The sequence below is a fragment of the Manis javanica genome, chromosome X (assembly GCF_040802235.1).
Source record: "Manis javanica isolate MJ-LG chromosome X, MJ_LKY, whole genome shotgun sequence".
NCBI lineage: Eukaryota > Metazoa > Chordata > Mammalia > Pholidota > Manidae > Manis > Manis javanica.
Genome location: NC_133174.1, coordinates 26,959,193 through 26,977,579, shown reverse-complemented (window position 1 = coordinate 26,977,579; position 18,387 = coordinate 26,959,193). Strand labels below are relative to the sequence as shown.

Sequence of the window (18,387 nt, the reverse complement as noted above, 5' to 3'; positions counted from 1 at the left end):
CAGACAATGTTCATTCATTCAGGGTGGTAAATATAGTACTATTGATAATTTAACCAGTCTCATTATATTCTCAGAAGTCATTTTGCAAAATTAATTATCAATTCCAATTTTTACATTGAAAATGATTAGCACTTTCTTTTTTTTTTGTAAATATGATGAAGAGTATCTTCTTTAAATAAACAAGCAATTTTACATTTAATGTTGGAATATTGGTGGAATTCCTATTTAGAAGCATTAAGAGAGGGTGCTAGTATGAGTCAATACTATGCAATGTTAACTAGGGAAAGTTTATAGGAAAATCAGTGCATAGCTTTCAGAAGGATTAAAGAGTTAAATGAACACACATTGAAAGTAAAAAGCAAAAAACATGCTATTTATCTGATTTCTAAATTACCTGTTATGTAATAAGAAATGGAAGAAATAATGAAAAAAATGATAGACTTAACATTATACCTTACTACCTGTAACCCTCAACAAAATCATGAACTTAGAAAGTCAGGTGACAAATTGCACAACATATGAACAAGCCCTATGACAAGGTAGTAATAGTACATATGTATTATATTTTGAACGCATATATAATATATAAAACATTTTAAATTTGCATGATCTCATACAAAATAAGAAAAAATCTCATTTAAAAAGATGGCAAATATATTGCTTTGTTTATGTCACTGTATTCCTATCATGTTAATATGTGTGTGCAAATTAGTTAGTAGTTTAAAACCTGAACATACTTAAGGTACTCTACAAGAAGATATGTCAAAGAAATAATCAATCCTCCCATGTTTTCTTCCATATGCTACCTCTATAGCTTTTCTTCTTCCTTCCTAATTACAACCCTTAAATAGAATTCGTGCCTCATATCGAATTTACCGAGTATCATAATTCCTCCAGGTGGTAAAGATACCTCGAGACAAGTGCTGGGCATAGAAGCCACAGGGCATAAATCTGCAAAGAAGTAAAAAGCTAACCTTTTCAAACAATATGGCTTCTCTCTCACTTATCAACTTTACATTTCCCTGTATGGCCCCGGAAGATGACTGGTTAGCCAGAGACGGGTAAGATTCCTCAAGGGAGGAACAACCTAAGACAGGCACAGTCGCAGGGGGGCCATCAGGTGAGAAATTGGGGATCAACAGAGGTGAGGCTCAGAACCTCATCCCCCCTGCTTTGAGAGACATCTTCTGCATCCGTGGATGTCTTGCTGCCCTTGTCTAGCTTGGATTAATACTTAGTCCATAGGCACACACCTGATCATCTACATTTGCCCTCTTACAGCACTAAACTATGTTTTCTACCTTTATCTTGCATCTACCTACCACTTCAGCATTTTATTAAAAATAAAAATAATAATAATAATAAAGGGAGAAATGTGGGATCAACATATAAGTCAAGTACAAAAATCAAACGAATATTCATATTTGACCTGATTGTTTATAGGTCATAATGCATGATCAAAACCGAAAGTTTCTGTGATGAATGCCCTTGTACTGTTCACCATGTAAGAATTTATTCACTATGTAAGAATTCGTTCACCATGTAAGAACTTGTTCGTTATGCTTCAGAAGATTGGAGACTGACGAGAATTAGGCTTGAGATGGATTAATGATTGTACATTGAACTTTGACCCCCCTATACTGAATTTTATTGTTGTTAACAACCATTTGATCAATAAATATGAGAGATGCCCTCTCAAAAAAAAAAAAAGATGGTAAATATAACCAGACCACTCCTCAATTTCAGTGGTGATATGATAAATTAGTTTAACCTCACTCGTATCACCTATCGTTTGACATAGGACTTTTTCTTCTCTTTTCTTTTGACAAAGAATTGTTTACCTCACTGTTTGTTTATAATGAGAAAAGACAGTGTGTGCAATAATTTACTGCTTGGTAACTGACAAATTGATGGAAAGAATGTAAATCTCTACAACATTTTGAGGTTTTGGCATTACGTATCAATGGTCTTAATGTTTTTGAGCATTTGACCATCACAAAAAATATGTAAATTTCTTGAATATTCAACAGTATTCTAATTTCTAATAAATTCTGTTCATTAGCCAGATGCTAGAGTACTAGTATTCTATTTAAAATCATGTTAGTAAGTAGAATACTTTAATTTTTTAAAAATGTGCTTTTGAGCTCCTGAAACTTCTTCAAATGGACTCTTGGCATTCTCTTCTGGAATTGTTCTGTGTTCGTGGCTTGTGTCCCATCATACTTTTAACGATTAACTGTTCAGTTCCCTTTTTTCTGCCTCAATCAATTATCTTTGCTATTCCTTAACATTTGTTAAGGGATTCATTCTGTCTAGTATGAGTAAATACTATGCAAGGGATTCATTCTGTTCATCTCCTTTCTCTGTTACTACTGTTCATATTTTTATAGGCAGTATCTTGTAGTACTACTTTGACTTCAGTTAATACCTTTGTTTTAATTTCAGAAGCTTAGTTGATATTCTATGATAGCTAGATAAACATTGCCACTAAAATATGACTCTGACATCTCAAATCTCAGAGATACCTGCTGAATTGTCATCCATCTCTCTACCATCACAAGCCAGTCATGTTGCATTTCTTTTATCAATGGAACCTCCCAGCATACATTCAGTCACCTAAACTGGAAATCTGAGGACATTTAAAAATTATCCAAGCAGCCATCAAATTTGATTCTGCTGCTTTAATGCTACTTGAATCTGCATATATCCACACCTCAACTGCCACACCATTATTCAGGGTTTTTTATGCTTTTTTCATCCAGTTAATGTCATAACTACATCAGTGTACATCCCTGCTGGTATGACTCTTCTAAAATTCAACAATTTTATTCCTGTTACTAAAAATCATGTCAACTGTGTATTGGTTAGAGGATCTAGTTCAACTCTTCAGCATGGTATATAAGGTCACCTGTCACCTCTTTGACCTCATCATTTCATGTTTTGCTAATGTACTCACATCTCTTCCTCTTCGGTCCCAGAGTACACTACCCCAATGTACTGCTTCCTGATACCTGAATTTTCAATGCTTTGTTATATACCTTTATTGCATGTAATATTTATTTTGCTTAGAATAAAATTCATGACTTCACTTCATTGGCTAATTACTGCTAGTTCTACAAGATATATAAATCAGATTCTGGGGATTTTAGACTTACTAGTACAAATAGTTCCTCCTAGATCATTCCATTATACCCTGTATCTTAAAGGTATCAGGGTATCCATCTATCAGGGCATCTGTCGCATAGAGTGTCACCATATGTTTATACATCTGCTGTTTTAGTGAGTAAAGATGGAAAGTTTCAAAAGTCACACACAATAGATTCTCTGATTTCATAGTGAAAAGGCCTGAGTTAGGGTGGGAAAGAATATTCAGATTTTAAATGAAATCACAGAAAAGAAATACAGTTCAGTTTTCTATTCAAAATTCTCATACCAGAAAACTTCTCATAGAAGAGACTACACATTCATCTCTCATATAATGAAAAAATGTAAAATGTTTGATTAATTACTGTAAAGAAGGTACTGACTGAGATATCAAGGCAAATTGATGACAGTATTATTCAACAAAAATAGCACATTTCTTTGTGAAATTTCCAGTACATGCACTGTTTGGATGTTCATATTGTTAAGTGCTTGAGCTGGTTTGTACATACAGAAAAATCTTTATACTTAATTCTTCATGAAAGATTGAGAGCACAACTGATTTTTATGGTTAGCTAAAAATATATGTATATACTTTATATTGCTATCAGAGACCCATCCAGTGGCTGTGTTTTAAATAGTTTATTATTCAGATAAGCTTTATTTATTTATTTAGGAAATAGGCACAAAAAATAATTACAAAAAGGAACTAGAAAACAAATATGGAGAAAATTCTTAAGCATGAAATATTTATGCTCACAGAAGTATGATTGATGCTCTGTATTTAAACTGATAGATTATAATGTAGAAAACAAAGACAAGGTAGAGTTTGGAAAACTCAGGTATAAATCTTCCCAACTTATGATATTTTGCAGGGCAGATGTAGAGGAATGTGATTTGAGAGAACAATATAATACAGCAATCACTTTGAGACAAAAATAAGTGGCTTCATAGTTTGAAAGTTAGGGTATTAATTTAGGTTTGCGATATACGCAGAATACACCAGGAGAGTGGGATAGGCTGATGTGAAGTAAAGTTAGGGTGATAAGATAGTGGTGGTGCTTCAAACTGAAAGGATATTGTCATCTTGGTGGTTTAATAGCAGCAATTAAGTAGGTATTCCATTCTAGCGAGGAATAGTGCTTAATGGTGCTCAGAGGTACAAACTTCCAATTGTAAAATAAGTTATGGGAATGGAAAGTACAGCATAGGAAATATAGTCAATAAATATACCTGTGTATGGTGACAGATGGTAACTACACTTAATGATGGTGAGCATTTTATAATGTATATTATCATCAGTTCACTATATTACACATCTGAAACTAACATAATAGTGTGTCTACTATACTTGAGTTAAAAATAAAAAGTAAAAAAAAAAGGTGTTCAAAGGTCAAGAATTGTGTTTTCTGCAGGACCTAGAAGATGTCATAGTTGGCCTAAATCTAAGACATTGAGCCATTTACTTATCTAGGACTCCTTAGAATCTTTTTTATGGGCACAGCAGAGTTCCTAAATGAGAAGTTGTATTGGTTTTCTCTTGCTGTGTAAGAAATTCGCACAAATGTGGTGGCTTAAAACAATATCCGTTCATTAGCTCACAGTTCTGTAGGTTGGAATACTGGCATGGGGGTGACTGTGTTCTCTGTTCAAAGTCTTAAAGGCCTGAAATCAGTCTTAAAACCCTTGTCAGGTAATTATATCATCTATTTCATCTTGGGACTGGCATCATTTGTCAATTTTCATCCAAGTTGTCACATACGTGGTTCTTGGAATGGAGGGTGATACTTTAAATCTATTGAACATTCTGGCTATTAGGATTCTTTGGTTCCTATTTAAAAAAATATTTAAAAAATGTTTAGCAGCCATCCACTCTACTTAGGTTTGGCACACAATTCCTTCTTTACATTTGTGGACTGTGGTTCCATGAAAGTCTAATTTTCAGAGCCTTTTTGGTACTCTTTTGGTCTATATGATTTATCTTGTGCAGGTGAGGTTAACACTGGTTCCCACATGTTTAAGAGGGCAGAAGAAGCTTCCCCTGTCAGGGCCTGGTGATTCTAGGTAGGGGAAGGGAATCTGTGGTTCACTTGGATGAAGAGCACTTTCTGGGCCATGCACCTGTTGGGGCAGGATCCTCTGACTGTAAGGGATGCAGGGTGTTTACCAGATAGAGAGCTTTTTGTGGTGGGAATCCTGTTGCTCGTACCAGTAAGTTGCCTGGTGTCTCTGAGTAGGAGAGAGTAGTCTCAGGCCCAGCTGAGGAGGAGAGAATTTTCCAGATGAAAGCTTGATGTGGTGAGATCACTTTTGCTGGTACCCTTGTCACCAAACTTGGCCACCTGTATGTCTAGGTGGGGAAGGAGACCACTTTCCCTGGTCACTTACTGTCATCAGGGCTTCTAATTGTCCCTCCATGCAGCTTCTTCAGGGCTCACCTGGTGTCTTCAGTGGGACTCCCATTTGTTTTGGTGAAATGCTGGGCCTGGGCTACCTCTTTCTGATGGGAAGGGACCATAATACCCTGCTATGAAATTGATCATCCATTCTGAAGGTCCTTAGCCAATTCACTTTCCTCTTTAGACCTTTCAGAGTTCTCCTTTGGCTGTCTTATGTTTTTTTTCTGGGATATATATAGCTGTGCTTATAGAGGGGGAGCAGGGAGAGGGGAGTATAAACCATCTTATTTGTTCTGGAATTCCTCTCTGTGCCGTTTAAGGGCTTACCTGATTAGGTTAGGCCTGCTCTGGCTAATCTCCCAATCAACGGTGCCATATATCATAACTTAATAATGGGAAAGATATTCTGTCACATTCACAAGTCCTATACTCAGGAGTGGGGGCTACTACAAGGGTCATTGGGGGTCATCTTAGAAATCTGTCTGCCACAGAAGGCATATTGAATTAAAGCACTAATTAGGCAATTACCATCCTTTTGGAAGATTGGAACCTGTTAGGATAGCAAGAAAGCCAAGTACTGTTATAATTATTCTACTTGCTTTAAATGAACTAGATCTAGTATGAGAAATACTTAATCAAAATCAGAATACCCAAATAACTTACAGAATGTGAATTTTAAAGACTTGATCTAAGTCTTCATTTCTGGCCATGTAAATATGTTCTGTGTGAAAAATATGCTAGCTCAAATATGTATTAGAAGACTTCACTACCACTTCCCGTTTATGTTGTACAGTTTTGCAGAATCACTGTGGCTGCCAGCAGTTCACACAGGAAATAAGGGTAGGTGATGATTCTGAGTCTAAATTTTTAGTGCAGGTGTACACTTAACACTGTCCACATTTATATAGGTCGCACATTGCACAGAATGCATGAATATTGCTTTGGGTATAACAGAGTGTGCTCACACCTGAACCAAAAAAGTTTTCAGGTTGCATTAGAAGAAAAATCCTTCACTATGTTTGAACTGGAAATGAAACATGATGTAAAATTTTATTTTAAATAGTCGTGGTTTGGGGTGATACTTTTACTGGGGATAATTAGAACTGAATGTGGTAGGCACATTTTTGAACTCAGAGTTTTACCCAAAGGCTTTCAGATTGCAACTTGGGGCGCTCCAAGCGGCAATTGGGTACTTTGGATCATTTACAAATACATTAAGAGTCATATGTAAACCATAAAACCCTCTGTAAGAAATAAGGATGTTTAAATAGTTATATGAATATATAAAAAGGAACTGAACCTTGAATATACTCATGAAGCAAAATCTAAAGAATACGTTTACCACCATTTTCCTTAGTTGTTTACAATCACAGCAAACCAGAGTGTGACAGGTTTAAGAGAAAGGTAATTAAGTTCAAAGGGTTTGTCATCCCATCACTTCTGAAGGTGATATGTAGTTGTTCTCCCCTTTATTGTGAAAGATCTGAGTGGATGAAGGGCGATTAAAAGAGAGGGTTGTTAAAGAGCTGAGTCAGAGAGTATAATGGAAGGTGAGGGGCAAAGGCAAGACTGGGTTTGAAGAGAGTTGTCAGTGCTGGTTGTAGTAGATGGTCTCTGATTTGTTCTTTGAATCCAATCACCAACCTTCTTTACCCTGCTCTGTGATTCCAGGAGGCTGACCTTTATCAGTTTCATCAGCTTTGTCAGCTGGTCTCTCTTGCTCATGTTTCTATGTTGGTTTTGGCCGGTGTGAACTACTGACAGATTAGAAGTCAGGAGGAAAGAAAGGTAAGGCTATTTGTTTCCACGATCCCCACCTCCCGAGCTTTAGGTTGGCACTGGCTGCCATTTATCTATGTAAGGTCACAGTTCTTGTTGGGAGGCCTGCTACTACAACCACAGCATATTCTGGGTTGCAGGAACTACTATCCTGGTATGCTTTTCAGGCCTAGTGGTGTTAATACTAGCTTCTCACAGTTGCTAGCCTCAGGGTACTTTGTCACTTTTTGGTTTCCCTTCATTAGCTACATATACTGTATTAAGTAGTCTCTTCTTTAAAATCTATTCCGTCATCTTTTTCAAATGTGCCATCCATTTTTGGCCAGGACCCTCAATGATAAATTGGGTAGTAGGGAATGGGAGAAACTTTATGGTACTGTTAGGGGGTAGCATAAACTGGTGGGGAAGGAGATATGGAGAGATGGTTTTCAAAGCTTTTTACAGCAGACTATGAATGTAACATTGGCTTCCCTATGTGAGTGACTCTAGTAAACTCTCAGATTGCTTCTTAGTTATTTTAGTTGTGTTCATGTTTCTTTGCATGCATATCTAATGTAGGACAGGGCTATAAGATGAGTGGGATTTACATGACTAGGTAAGACTGCTAGGCTCTATCTGGATTGATACCATATTAAGACATTTCTCTCATGGAATCAGGATCATCCCACTCCAGCGTACCTGCCAAGTTTCTACCGAAATTGAGTGACTCCTGTGGTGTGAAATTCAGTTTTTTTATAAACTTGCCTTAGAATCATATTCTTTTTTCTTCTTTATTTTGGTATCATTAGTCAGACAATACTCAAACATAATCAAACAACCACATGAGCAACATTGTGGTTACTAGATTCCCCCCATTATAAAGTCTCAGCCACATACCCCATTACAGTTACTGTCCATCAGCATAGTAAAATGCTATGGAGTCACTACTTGTCTTCTCTGTGCTATACTGCCTTCTCCGTGACCCCCCACTAGATTGCTAGTGTGCTATTCCTAATTCCCCTTATTCCCCTTCTCTCTCCCTTCCCACCCACCATCCACAGCCCCTTACCCTTTGGTAACTGTTAGTCCATTCTTGGGTTCTGTGAGTCGGCTGCTGTTTTGTTCCTTCAGTTTTCGCTTTGTTCTTATGTTCCACAGATGAGTGAAATAATTTGGTACTTGTCTTTCTCTGCCTGGCTTACTTCTTGAAATTCATTTTTATAGTTAGATAGGAGAAACTTGCTTGCTTTTACATACTTCCTTTTATTCTGGAACAGAAATTGGGGAAAGTTCAATAATTCCTTCAGGAACCTATGATTTAGTTCCAGTGTTAAATTTAGATTCAGATTTAGATTAGATGCAAATCTGATGTTATATTTAAGCATCTTCTCAAAAGTGGACATAAGGCAGATTATTGTTTATCCATCACTACAATACTTAATAAAGCTGAGTATTCAGATACCAATTAGAATTTTATCTCTCACCAGCATCTGCTACTTCCCTGCGGCAAACAGGACATGTGCATTTTTCAGCTAACCAGCGATCGATGCAGTAGATATGAAAACTGTGGGAGCAAGGTAAGATATGAAATTTGGTGCCTTCTTTGTAATCTGAAGTGGAAATACAACAGGATGTCTCTGTGTAGTTCTTCCTGAAAGATCTTACAGGCAAGTTGTCAATCTGTGCTTTAGGTAGTCCTCTAGATTCATCATCATCATATAAAATGAACTGTGCCAGATCAATGGACAGCCAAGAGTTACTTTCTTCAAATGTTGTTGGGTCATCTGTCTGCTCTGTTTGAAGGGCTCTGTTGGGCCTGGTGATAAGTGGCTTTCATCACTGTCATCAAACATTACTGAACTATTTTCTGATTTTGTATCACTGGAGCTAAAACTGGACATAGGGCTGGAATCGCTTATAGGCACACAACTAGAGCTTGAAGTACAAATTATTGTAGAGGTCAAAGAGGAATCCCATCTCGGTTATGAACTGAACCTGTAACTACTAGTATACTCAGAGCTCTCTCGCATATGGTGACACAGGCCTTTCCATGTCTGGAACTGAGTGTGAGACATGAGGCTCTAAATCACTGTCACTGTCTGTAAGGTTCCTTGAATAACTAAATCCTGTCATGGACCTGCTCTGATTTGCACCAGATGCAGTATCATTCAAACCAGTATTTAAAATTCTGTGACCAGGACTTCTCATGGTACCGACATGAGCTCTTGCATCTTCCTACTCAAATGTGAAAATATATGCCTAAGTCTTCCTTCTTCATTTTCTAAGTTGACATTTGGTGTCTCAGATGTTAACTGAGCTCTATAAGCTAAGCTGTCTAAAAGACCCCTGTTTGACAACTCACAATCAGGTATTTGCTCTCTTGTGTTTCTTCAGCTTGAGGACTCTCAGTCTCATTTACCAGAGGCTGCTCAGAAGTCTGAGATAATACACTCTCATGATGTCTTCCAAAAAGTTCTCTCAGTGAATTTGGAGTTGACATACTTTTCAGTTCTTGCTTTGGTTCTCCAATGGTCTGGGCTCCTGCTGCTTCTTCTTTGCTGACCTCTGGTAGGTGGGACTTGTACTAATGCTTCATTTGTGCTCCCTTCTGATCGAGATGGTCTTGCAAATGATGATTCAGATCGTAGATTTTCCATTTGACTTGGTCTGTTTTCCAAAATTTCTTGGGAAAATCTTGTGCATAGTTCATATTCATTCTCTGGATTTGGGCTCCCATCATTCACGTTATTTGTAACAGTTATTTTTAAATTGAGTACAAAATTGTTCCTGGTGGGAATAATCTGGCTCCCTCGTCCCCAAGGCTAGTTTTCACTGTGCCCACTTCTCACAGTCTGAGTTTGTTCTAAAGAGATAAGCCATTCTATTAAAGAGTCATCACTCTTCTCATCATTGGAAGACTGTATCTATTAACAAAATGGGGTGGGGGAGCAGAAATGTAAAACCAAAATAGAGCCATCACAAAATAGCACTCTGGAACTTCTTTTAAAAAACACAGAAAAAAACAAGAAGTTAAATACTCGGATGTTTTAAACAGATTTCACATTTATAGAGTTAATGGTTTCTAAACCATACTGTCTAGATTTACAAATAAAGGCAGGAAAGTTTCAATTCCATCTGAAAAGAGCAAGCTAATCCTAGATGATTTAGAAAACTGTTTTTAAAGAAATCTGGTGGAAGTCTGTATTTTATCATATACACAGCCTCGTGCACCACTGCGGGAGGAATGTCAAGAAACAACATTTTTTTACTCTACTGTCAAAACACTAATGCAATTAAACAAGGCAAATGCCAGTTAAGGTACAATGCTAGTGTTTTAGTTCAGTTTGCATTGTTGTCTAATTCTCATTAGTCTACAACATTACTTATTCTAGGTTCTTGAATTAAGTGCTTTTGATAATATATAAAGGTTTTTAAAAATGAAAGAGTATTGTAACCATTGCCCAAATATAAACAAGGTTTATAGGTTTAAAAGTATTTGACTACTTCTTAATGGTACCAAGATTTTGCACTGATGTCAAATTGAAGGTCAGATCAAATGATAAGACTGGCCCTAGCATAGTACATACAAAACCATATTCAAGAACCAAACTATTTCAGTATTCTTTTCATTAGTAAAATTCTCTGCCCTATACTAGGAGACAATCACCAGACCTGATGTTAAAGCAGGGTTGCTCAACCTTAGTACTATTCACATAGTGGTGCTGAACATTTCTTTGTTTTGAGGGCTGTGCTGTGCATTGTGGGATGTTTAGTAGCATCCCTGGCCTCTGTCCACTAGTTGCCAGTAACACCCACCCCTCTACATGTGACAACCAAAAATATCTCCAGACATTGTCAAATGTCTCCTGGGTAGGGAGTGTAGGGGGCAACATTACCCCCAGTTAAGAACCACTTGATTAGAGTATGAAATATTTCTTTTTTTTCTGGTGAGAAAGTTACGTCTATATAGAAAAAATAATTCAGGAAGTAGGAGGAACTCTCAATTGAGGTGGAAAACCAAGACAAATATCAAGAAGCTATTTCACACTGTTTCCCAATGAAAACAGCCCAAATGTGAATCAGGAAAAAAACCTACCTTGACATTTCTCACCAGAAATCAAGTAAATGCCAGATTTTTAAAGAAAAGGAAGTTGATATCAAGTTAATTTGTACCACTTCTTCATAATCTTTGGTTGACATTTACTATTACGAAGTTTCTTAACCACCTCATCTGATTCCTGCCCCCTGCCCTCCCCTACAAAATGAAATATACCTTTGTTTTCGCCTGAGTGCTGTGGTGGGTTTTCTTTTATGAACTGAAGTCCCTTCAGCAGTTCTTGTTCAGTACTCTCCCCTGGAGTGCCTAGCAAATTGTTTTCCCTCATAACTTTGTAGTCTTCTTCACTCAGGTTACTTACAAACTCATAGAAATCTTCCTCCTGAACCAGTTGGCCTGTATGAGTTTTCTGCTGGTCCTCAGAATCGTCTTCATTGTTGGGATCTTGGTGAACAAGTGGAAAACTACCTGCCTCTTACAACACAGTGTAACTGGAATTTAGTTTTTTTCACTCTCTGTTTCAGTTGGGTGTCGGGATGCGCCTCAGTCAGATCCTTACTACCTCTCCTTTCACAGTGCTGCAGCTTCTGATGACTCTGTGGTTGAGACCCACCTCTAACCCAGGGCTTGTTAGGTTTTGTTGCCTAGGTGCCCATTATTACCAAATAGGTTCTGGATTCCAGGTAGGAGGGTGTTATTTTATGCTCAGTGACAAATACTGTATGATTTCACTTATTTGTGGGAAATAAAAACAAGGCAAAATAGAAGGAACAAAACAGCAGTAAAGGCATAGACACTGAGAAGTGACTAGTGGTCATAGACACTGTGAAGTGACTTGTGGCTACCAAGGGGGAGGAGTTGGGGTGAGTGGGTGGGGATAGTGAGTGGGATAAAGAGGCACCATAATTCGCAATCACAATAGGAGTTGGTCACAGGGATGGTAGTACAGCGTGGAGAATGTAGTCAGTGATTCTGTAACATCTTTCTATGTTGACAGATAGTAACGGCAGTAGAGGGGGTTAGAATTTAATAATGTGGGTAACTGCTGAACCACTCTGTTGTGTATTTGAAACCAACATAAAATTGTGTATCAATGATACTTCAATTAACCCCCACCAAATAAAAACAGCAAATATTGCCAAGGCTTATTGTGTACCAAGTGTTCCACCTCCTTTTACCCACATGAGCCTATTCCAGAATTTCAGGAGGCTTCTCAGTCTCTGATATGCTTTAGTTATTTGTATGTCAAATTACATATGACTGCCTTTTTCAAAGTGCCATGTCAAAGTCATGCTAGTTAAATGCAACAATTCTCTTTTTCAGATACCCAGGGAAGTCTGTCTTCTCTCCTCATGAGTTCCTCAAATCGTAGACACTCACTAAGAAAGGCAGCAGTTTTTGATGATTCTCCAGGCCCATAGCCAAATCTCTAGTTGGATCCTCTCCTTTTAACCCTTAATGGCTTCATCACGCATTATACAAACCCTCAAGCTTCTGCTAAGAAAACCAAAAAAGAAACAAAAAAAGCTTTGGCAGGTTTTCTATTCACCCAGAGAATTCTTTAAGGAGTTCTCCACAAATGTGTCCAGTTTCATTTCTGTCTTAAATATTATAAATGCTACTTAAACGAAACTAGCCAGAACATCACAGGCACTTTTTAAGTAGACCCACAATAGTTATTTTGCCTACTGTAATGAGTACTGACTTGGCTGATTTTGTTCTGGACATGTTAGTGCAGCCAGGATGGCTTGGTGAAAATGATGCTCATTTGCAATGCTGTCTGAAGGAGACCTCTTAGAGTTTCTGGACTCCTTAATATTCCATCCCCATTTAACACTTGCTTGGTAATCTTTCATTCAAATTGTTCATGTAAGAATATAATTTGGCTACTGGATTTGAGACATTATTCAACTCAATTTAATAATTAATCCATCTAACATAAACTGAGTCATGTTGGTTACAGTGGTGTGTACTCCCAAGTAGTTCACACTCCAGGTGGGGGAAATACCACATAGAAACTACCAAAATACAGTATATTATATGCTATAAGAGATTTATGTATATGGTATTGTGTGAGTACAGAGAACTGTGTGATGATGATAATGGAAGTTGGAAATATTTCACAGAGATAACAACATCTACATCTGAAAAATTATGAGTTTCTACAGTTGGAAAGTGGCATACCAGTATGTGTTGGTAAAGAGAGTGTATGTCAGACATAAGGAGTAGACTTGAAAGACCTTGGTTTATTTGGGCAACTGTGGCCACAGTGATGGGGTTGGGATAGAAATGTGAAATTAATCCCGGAAGGAATATTTGACACAGATCGTAGATTGGGTTTGATTATTTTCCTGTAAGAAATAAGGTACTGATTAAGATGTTTTGTTACTTTTTGAGAAGCAGCAGTGGATTTTATTTCTGCCTGCTCAGCGTCCATTTATCACACATAATAATAGCACCCTGGTTTTCCTGAGGGAAAAGCCAGTTCTTCAGTCTTCATCCTGCTGCGTAGGCTTAGCTGAGTTCATTACTGTAGCGAAAGGAAAGGAAACATGATGCAGCCATGCCCAGTCGACATCCTCAAATTGCTGGTTATGATAACTGGTTTAGGTGCAGGCATGTGACCAAAAGTGTATGTAAGAGTTGAATCTGAGATACTGGCTGGAACTACTGAAAATGGTCATTCATTTTCCACTGTGGTTGCTAAGCTGGTAGGATGTAAAATTAGGGTGCTTGTGGCTATCTTGTGTACATGAGAATGAGGAAGTTCAACATCAATAGAGAAGGAAAACAACAATGGGAAAAAAGCCAAATGCCTGAGAAAAAATTTGAGAAATACCTGAAGCTAGATATACTTTAGGATTTTTAGATTTGTATGCCAATGTATTTCATTTTTTTAACATAAGCATGTGAAGGATTTCTCTTACTTATAATTGGGAGGGTTCTAATAGTTCTAACAGGAGAGCAGTGTGATCAGTGATCTAATTAAATGTCAGAAAGTAATTTTTAATAAATCTGCCACATAAAATTTATTTGCTACTATTATCCATTCTATAAAGTCAGCATGTTTATATAATTCAGCTTTAATTTGGTTTAATCTTTTATGAAAAAATAGGAAAACAGATTTATTTCCTGTCATTTGTTTAATAAGTAGTAGGTAAATTTTGTAATATAATCAAGTTGAAAGAAATGAAAAATCATTGTCATTCAATTATTAAATGTGGTTATGGAATATGGTATTGTTAGATTTCCTACTCTTATCATGAGGTCTTTTCAAAATGTCCCTATTTTTTATGTTTCTTATACTACACAATGTATTCTAATACCTTGGTGTGGTAATACTCATAATTCTCAAATGAAGAAAAATTATCCTGAAGTTTAAAGTATCACTGAACGTTTGGTTTGTATCAAGAAAACAAAATGGTCCTGGTGGAAATTAAAATGTTTTTCACTGATACAATAAAGAGTGAGGTAATGTTGTGACCAATTAGCTCCTTGGTGGGATTTAAAAAAAAATTTTGGTATCATTAATCTACAATTACATTAGGAACATTATGTTTACTAGGCTCCCCCCTTCACCAAGTGGTGGGATTTTTAGGATTCCAAAATTTAGCAAAGTCTTAATTAGTGTGAATAGGTGTGTGCTTGTTTGAAGGCACCCATGTATGTGTGGTGTGTTTAAAACGTTTAAGCAGATGTTTGGTTAGATTAATAACCATTGGCATAAATGTAGTTTCTGGATACTAGTAATAGGTCTATTTTACTTGTTTTGAAAATTCCTGTGTAATGTAAATAAATATACTTCATCCCAAACATTGAGTTATTATAGTTATTGTCTACTTTAAAGTTTTTTTTTTAAATATGTCACCAAACATCACAATTGACGTTCCCAAACATCATTTCAATTCAGTGTATTTAAAGGCAATATACTGAAGCAATTCAATATATAGGAAGAGGATTGGGTTGAGAATTCAGAGATCCAGGTTGAAGTCTAATCATTAAGCCATTATTTGCCCAATCTCCCTAGACTCCAATTTCTTAAACTCTCATGTAAGAAAGATGAATGTATTTCTCAAAGTTTGATTTAGTCAGCTGCTCAAAGAGGAATGGGCAGTGGGAATTGAAAGTAATTCTGGAACCAGATTGCTGGATTGGCAAGTATGAAGTAAAGAAGAAAGGATGAGTGGGGCTAGAGTTAGTACTATGCTGGGCTAAAGGAGAAGCAAGGGAATACTACATGAGGTCCAAATTCCAAAGTCAAGCTAGGAATAACTATCTCCCAGGGCAGTGATTCAAAGCTGGTAAGTTGAAATGGAATATTGAGCCATAGAAAGCAATTCAAGAAGATTCAAAGCATAGCCAGGGTAAGGTTATGACAAGCTTGGGGATCAAAGCCATGCAGAGTAGCAGGTGTGCGTGACTTGGATTTTAGCTTGCTAAATTAAAATATTTACACCTTGGATCTTTGAAGGCTGTGACTCAGTTGTCTTGATACTTCTAGTTATGACATTTGAGATGGATGACCTCATTATCTTTTTGTTTCACAGTTTTATAAATGAGAACACAAATTTTAATTTTTTGAAACACCAGGAAAAATGTTTTAATTAAATTTCAGAAAGTAGTTACATTACAGCATATGCTTAGGCAAAAAGATACAGCATGTAATTTAGTACTTACAAAAACTAAAGTCATTTGCTTAACTTTTCAATTTGCTTAACTTTTCATTTGCTTAACAAGCTTGAATAAAGATGATCAGATTTAACACTTTGGGGTTGAGAGGAAAAAGGTGTATTTATCATCTGCTAGATGTGTGCACTGTATGTTCTTGTTATATATGCAAGGCTTGGGTGACTGGAAGTGCATGTGTCAGATCCTTTTTTTTTTGCAATTATCAGATTTTTAATAAATTGAATAGCCATTTGCTTTAGCATAACACATCATCCTTACATAGGAGCAATCAGGTTAAAACATGAAATAGCCAAAACACCACCACCATAACAGCTAACCAGCATTATTTAACTGTTACACAATTGTGTCAAGTGTACAAAAATACATAAGGGGTTAGAGCTATGTTTGATAAATAATAATCCTTTAAAACATAAATAATTTTACCAATGTCTTTATACTAGTTATCTAGATTACCATTTAAATTGATATAAATAGTACATGTAAATAAACTTGCAGCAATTTTAGTAGATATTTAAAAGAAAGATGGCAATGAGTCAATCATTACAGTTTTTGACTACTCAACAAGAAAAGGCTGCACATATTTTAAGTCAGGAGGCCCCACATTAGATTAATAAACTGTTTACTTTCAACCGAAAAGTCATGTAAGTATATAAATATGAAAGTTTACCCCAGATATCCAAACCAATAATAACTTGAAGTTATTAACTTTACTAACTTTAAAGATATTTGAATAACAGCAACAAGATGTTTACCCCTTGGAGCAAAATCTAAAAGAAAAAGTTAGACAACATGTTTAAGAATAACCTTTCAAACAGGTAGTGACTTGTTCCAAGGACCCTTTAATTAACTGAGTATGTTGCTTTCCTCCACTCACCCCAGTCCTCAGTGAGGATGCTTGCTGCTGGCTCATTACCCTAGTAGGGCACCACTCCTTCTTTTGGAGACTTGGAGGGATTCCTCGATGGCAGTCTAAACTTTTACTTGGTTTTTGGTGGAAGGCTTCTGGATCTTGACCTGGAACTGGATGGGGAGGGAGATCTGGACACTGAAGAGTAGTTGGACCTGGATGTTTGGGTAGAGCTGGATGTAGAAATTGGTGGAGATCTACCAGAAGAGCAAGGTGGTGACTTCACATGGCTGAAGCGAGATGCATACCGAGATCTGGATTGGTATTGGTGGTGGCTCTGGTGGCGGCTCCGTCTCTGGCAACGGCTCTGGCATTGGCTTCGGCTCCGACTCCGGTATTGGCTCGGGCCCCGGCTCCTCCGGCTCTGGCTCTGGTACCGGCTCTGGTATCGGCTCCGGCTCTGGCAGCGGCTCTGGCATTGACTTCGGCTCCGACTCTGGTATCGGCTCTGACTCCGGTATTGGCTCTGACTCCGGTATCGGCTCCGGCTCCAGCTCCTCCAGCTCCTCCAGCTCCGGCTCCGGCTCTGGTATCGGCTCTGGTATCGGCTCCGGCTCCGACATCGGCTTTGGCTACGACCCCGGCTCTGGCTCGAGCTCCAGCTCTGGGTCTGGCTCGAGCTCTGGCTCTGGCTCCAGCTCCGGCTCCTGCTCCGGCTCCGAGTCTGTCTTGGGCTCTGGTTCTGGCTCGGGCTCCAGCTCTGGTTCTGACCCTGGACCAGGCTTTGGCCCCGATTTCGGCCCTGGCTTTGGCTTCGCCTCTGGCTCCTACTATTTGACAGGTATTGACGTTTTGGGAGACAGCTGTAATGTTTCTTCTGGCTGGTAGGCCTTCTCCAGGAGCTGCGGCCATGTTGGGGACCTCGGGCCCTACCATAGAGCGCCATCTGCACTCTCAGTTTACGGCCATCCAGTATGATCCCGTTTACGGCATTCGCGGCGATCACAGCATGGCATTTGCTGTGGAATCGGACAAAGGCAAAGCCTTGAGATTTTTTAGTAAGACGGTTCCGTGGGATGTACACATCGCCGACCGACCCGTACTTCCTGAAGACTCTCCACAAGGTGGTGGGTGAGGTGTTGTAATTCAGATTGTTCACCTTCAGAGAGGTCATGCTGTCTACCTTGGGAGGAGGGCGGTTGTAACTCATGGCTTTTGAAAGAAAGCTCAGCTGGGGACCAGCGAACTGAGTGCTGAGAGAAATCGGCAATGTGGGAAGGCTGCCAGTTCCCTCACACCTCGGCGGCGGCTTTGCTGGGTTTGCTCTACTTGAGGCTCCTCCTCTTTGTGTCAGTTGCCTTGCGCAGTAGAATACTGAGGAGGCTGCCGGTTCCCTCACACCAGGGCAACGGTTTCACTGGGTTTGCTCTACTTGAGGCTCCTCCTCTTTGTGTCAGTTGCCTTGCGCAGTAGAATACTGAGGAGGCTGCCGGTTC

At 38.3% G+C, this 18,387-nt stretch overlaps 1 protein-coding gene across 1 annotated transcript; it reads right to left on the bottom strand.

Moving 5' to 3' along the window:
* Positions 1–8,771: 8,771 nt before the first annotated feature.
* LOC108397547 (uncharacterized) lies at positions 8,772–18,144 on the bottom strand. The gene is given in 4 exon segments (XM_073228036.1): positions 8,772–9,114; positions 17,026–17,534; positions 17,537–17,607; positions 17,795–18,144. Coding segments are annotated over 4 exon segments (1,230 nt in total). The 5' UTR covers positions 18,102–18,144.
* Positions 18,145–18,387: the final 243 nt, after the last annotated feature.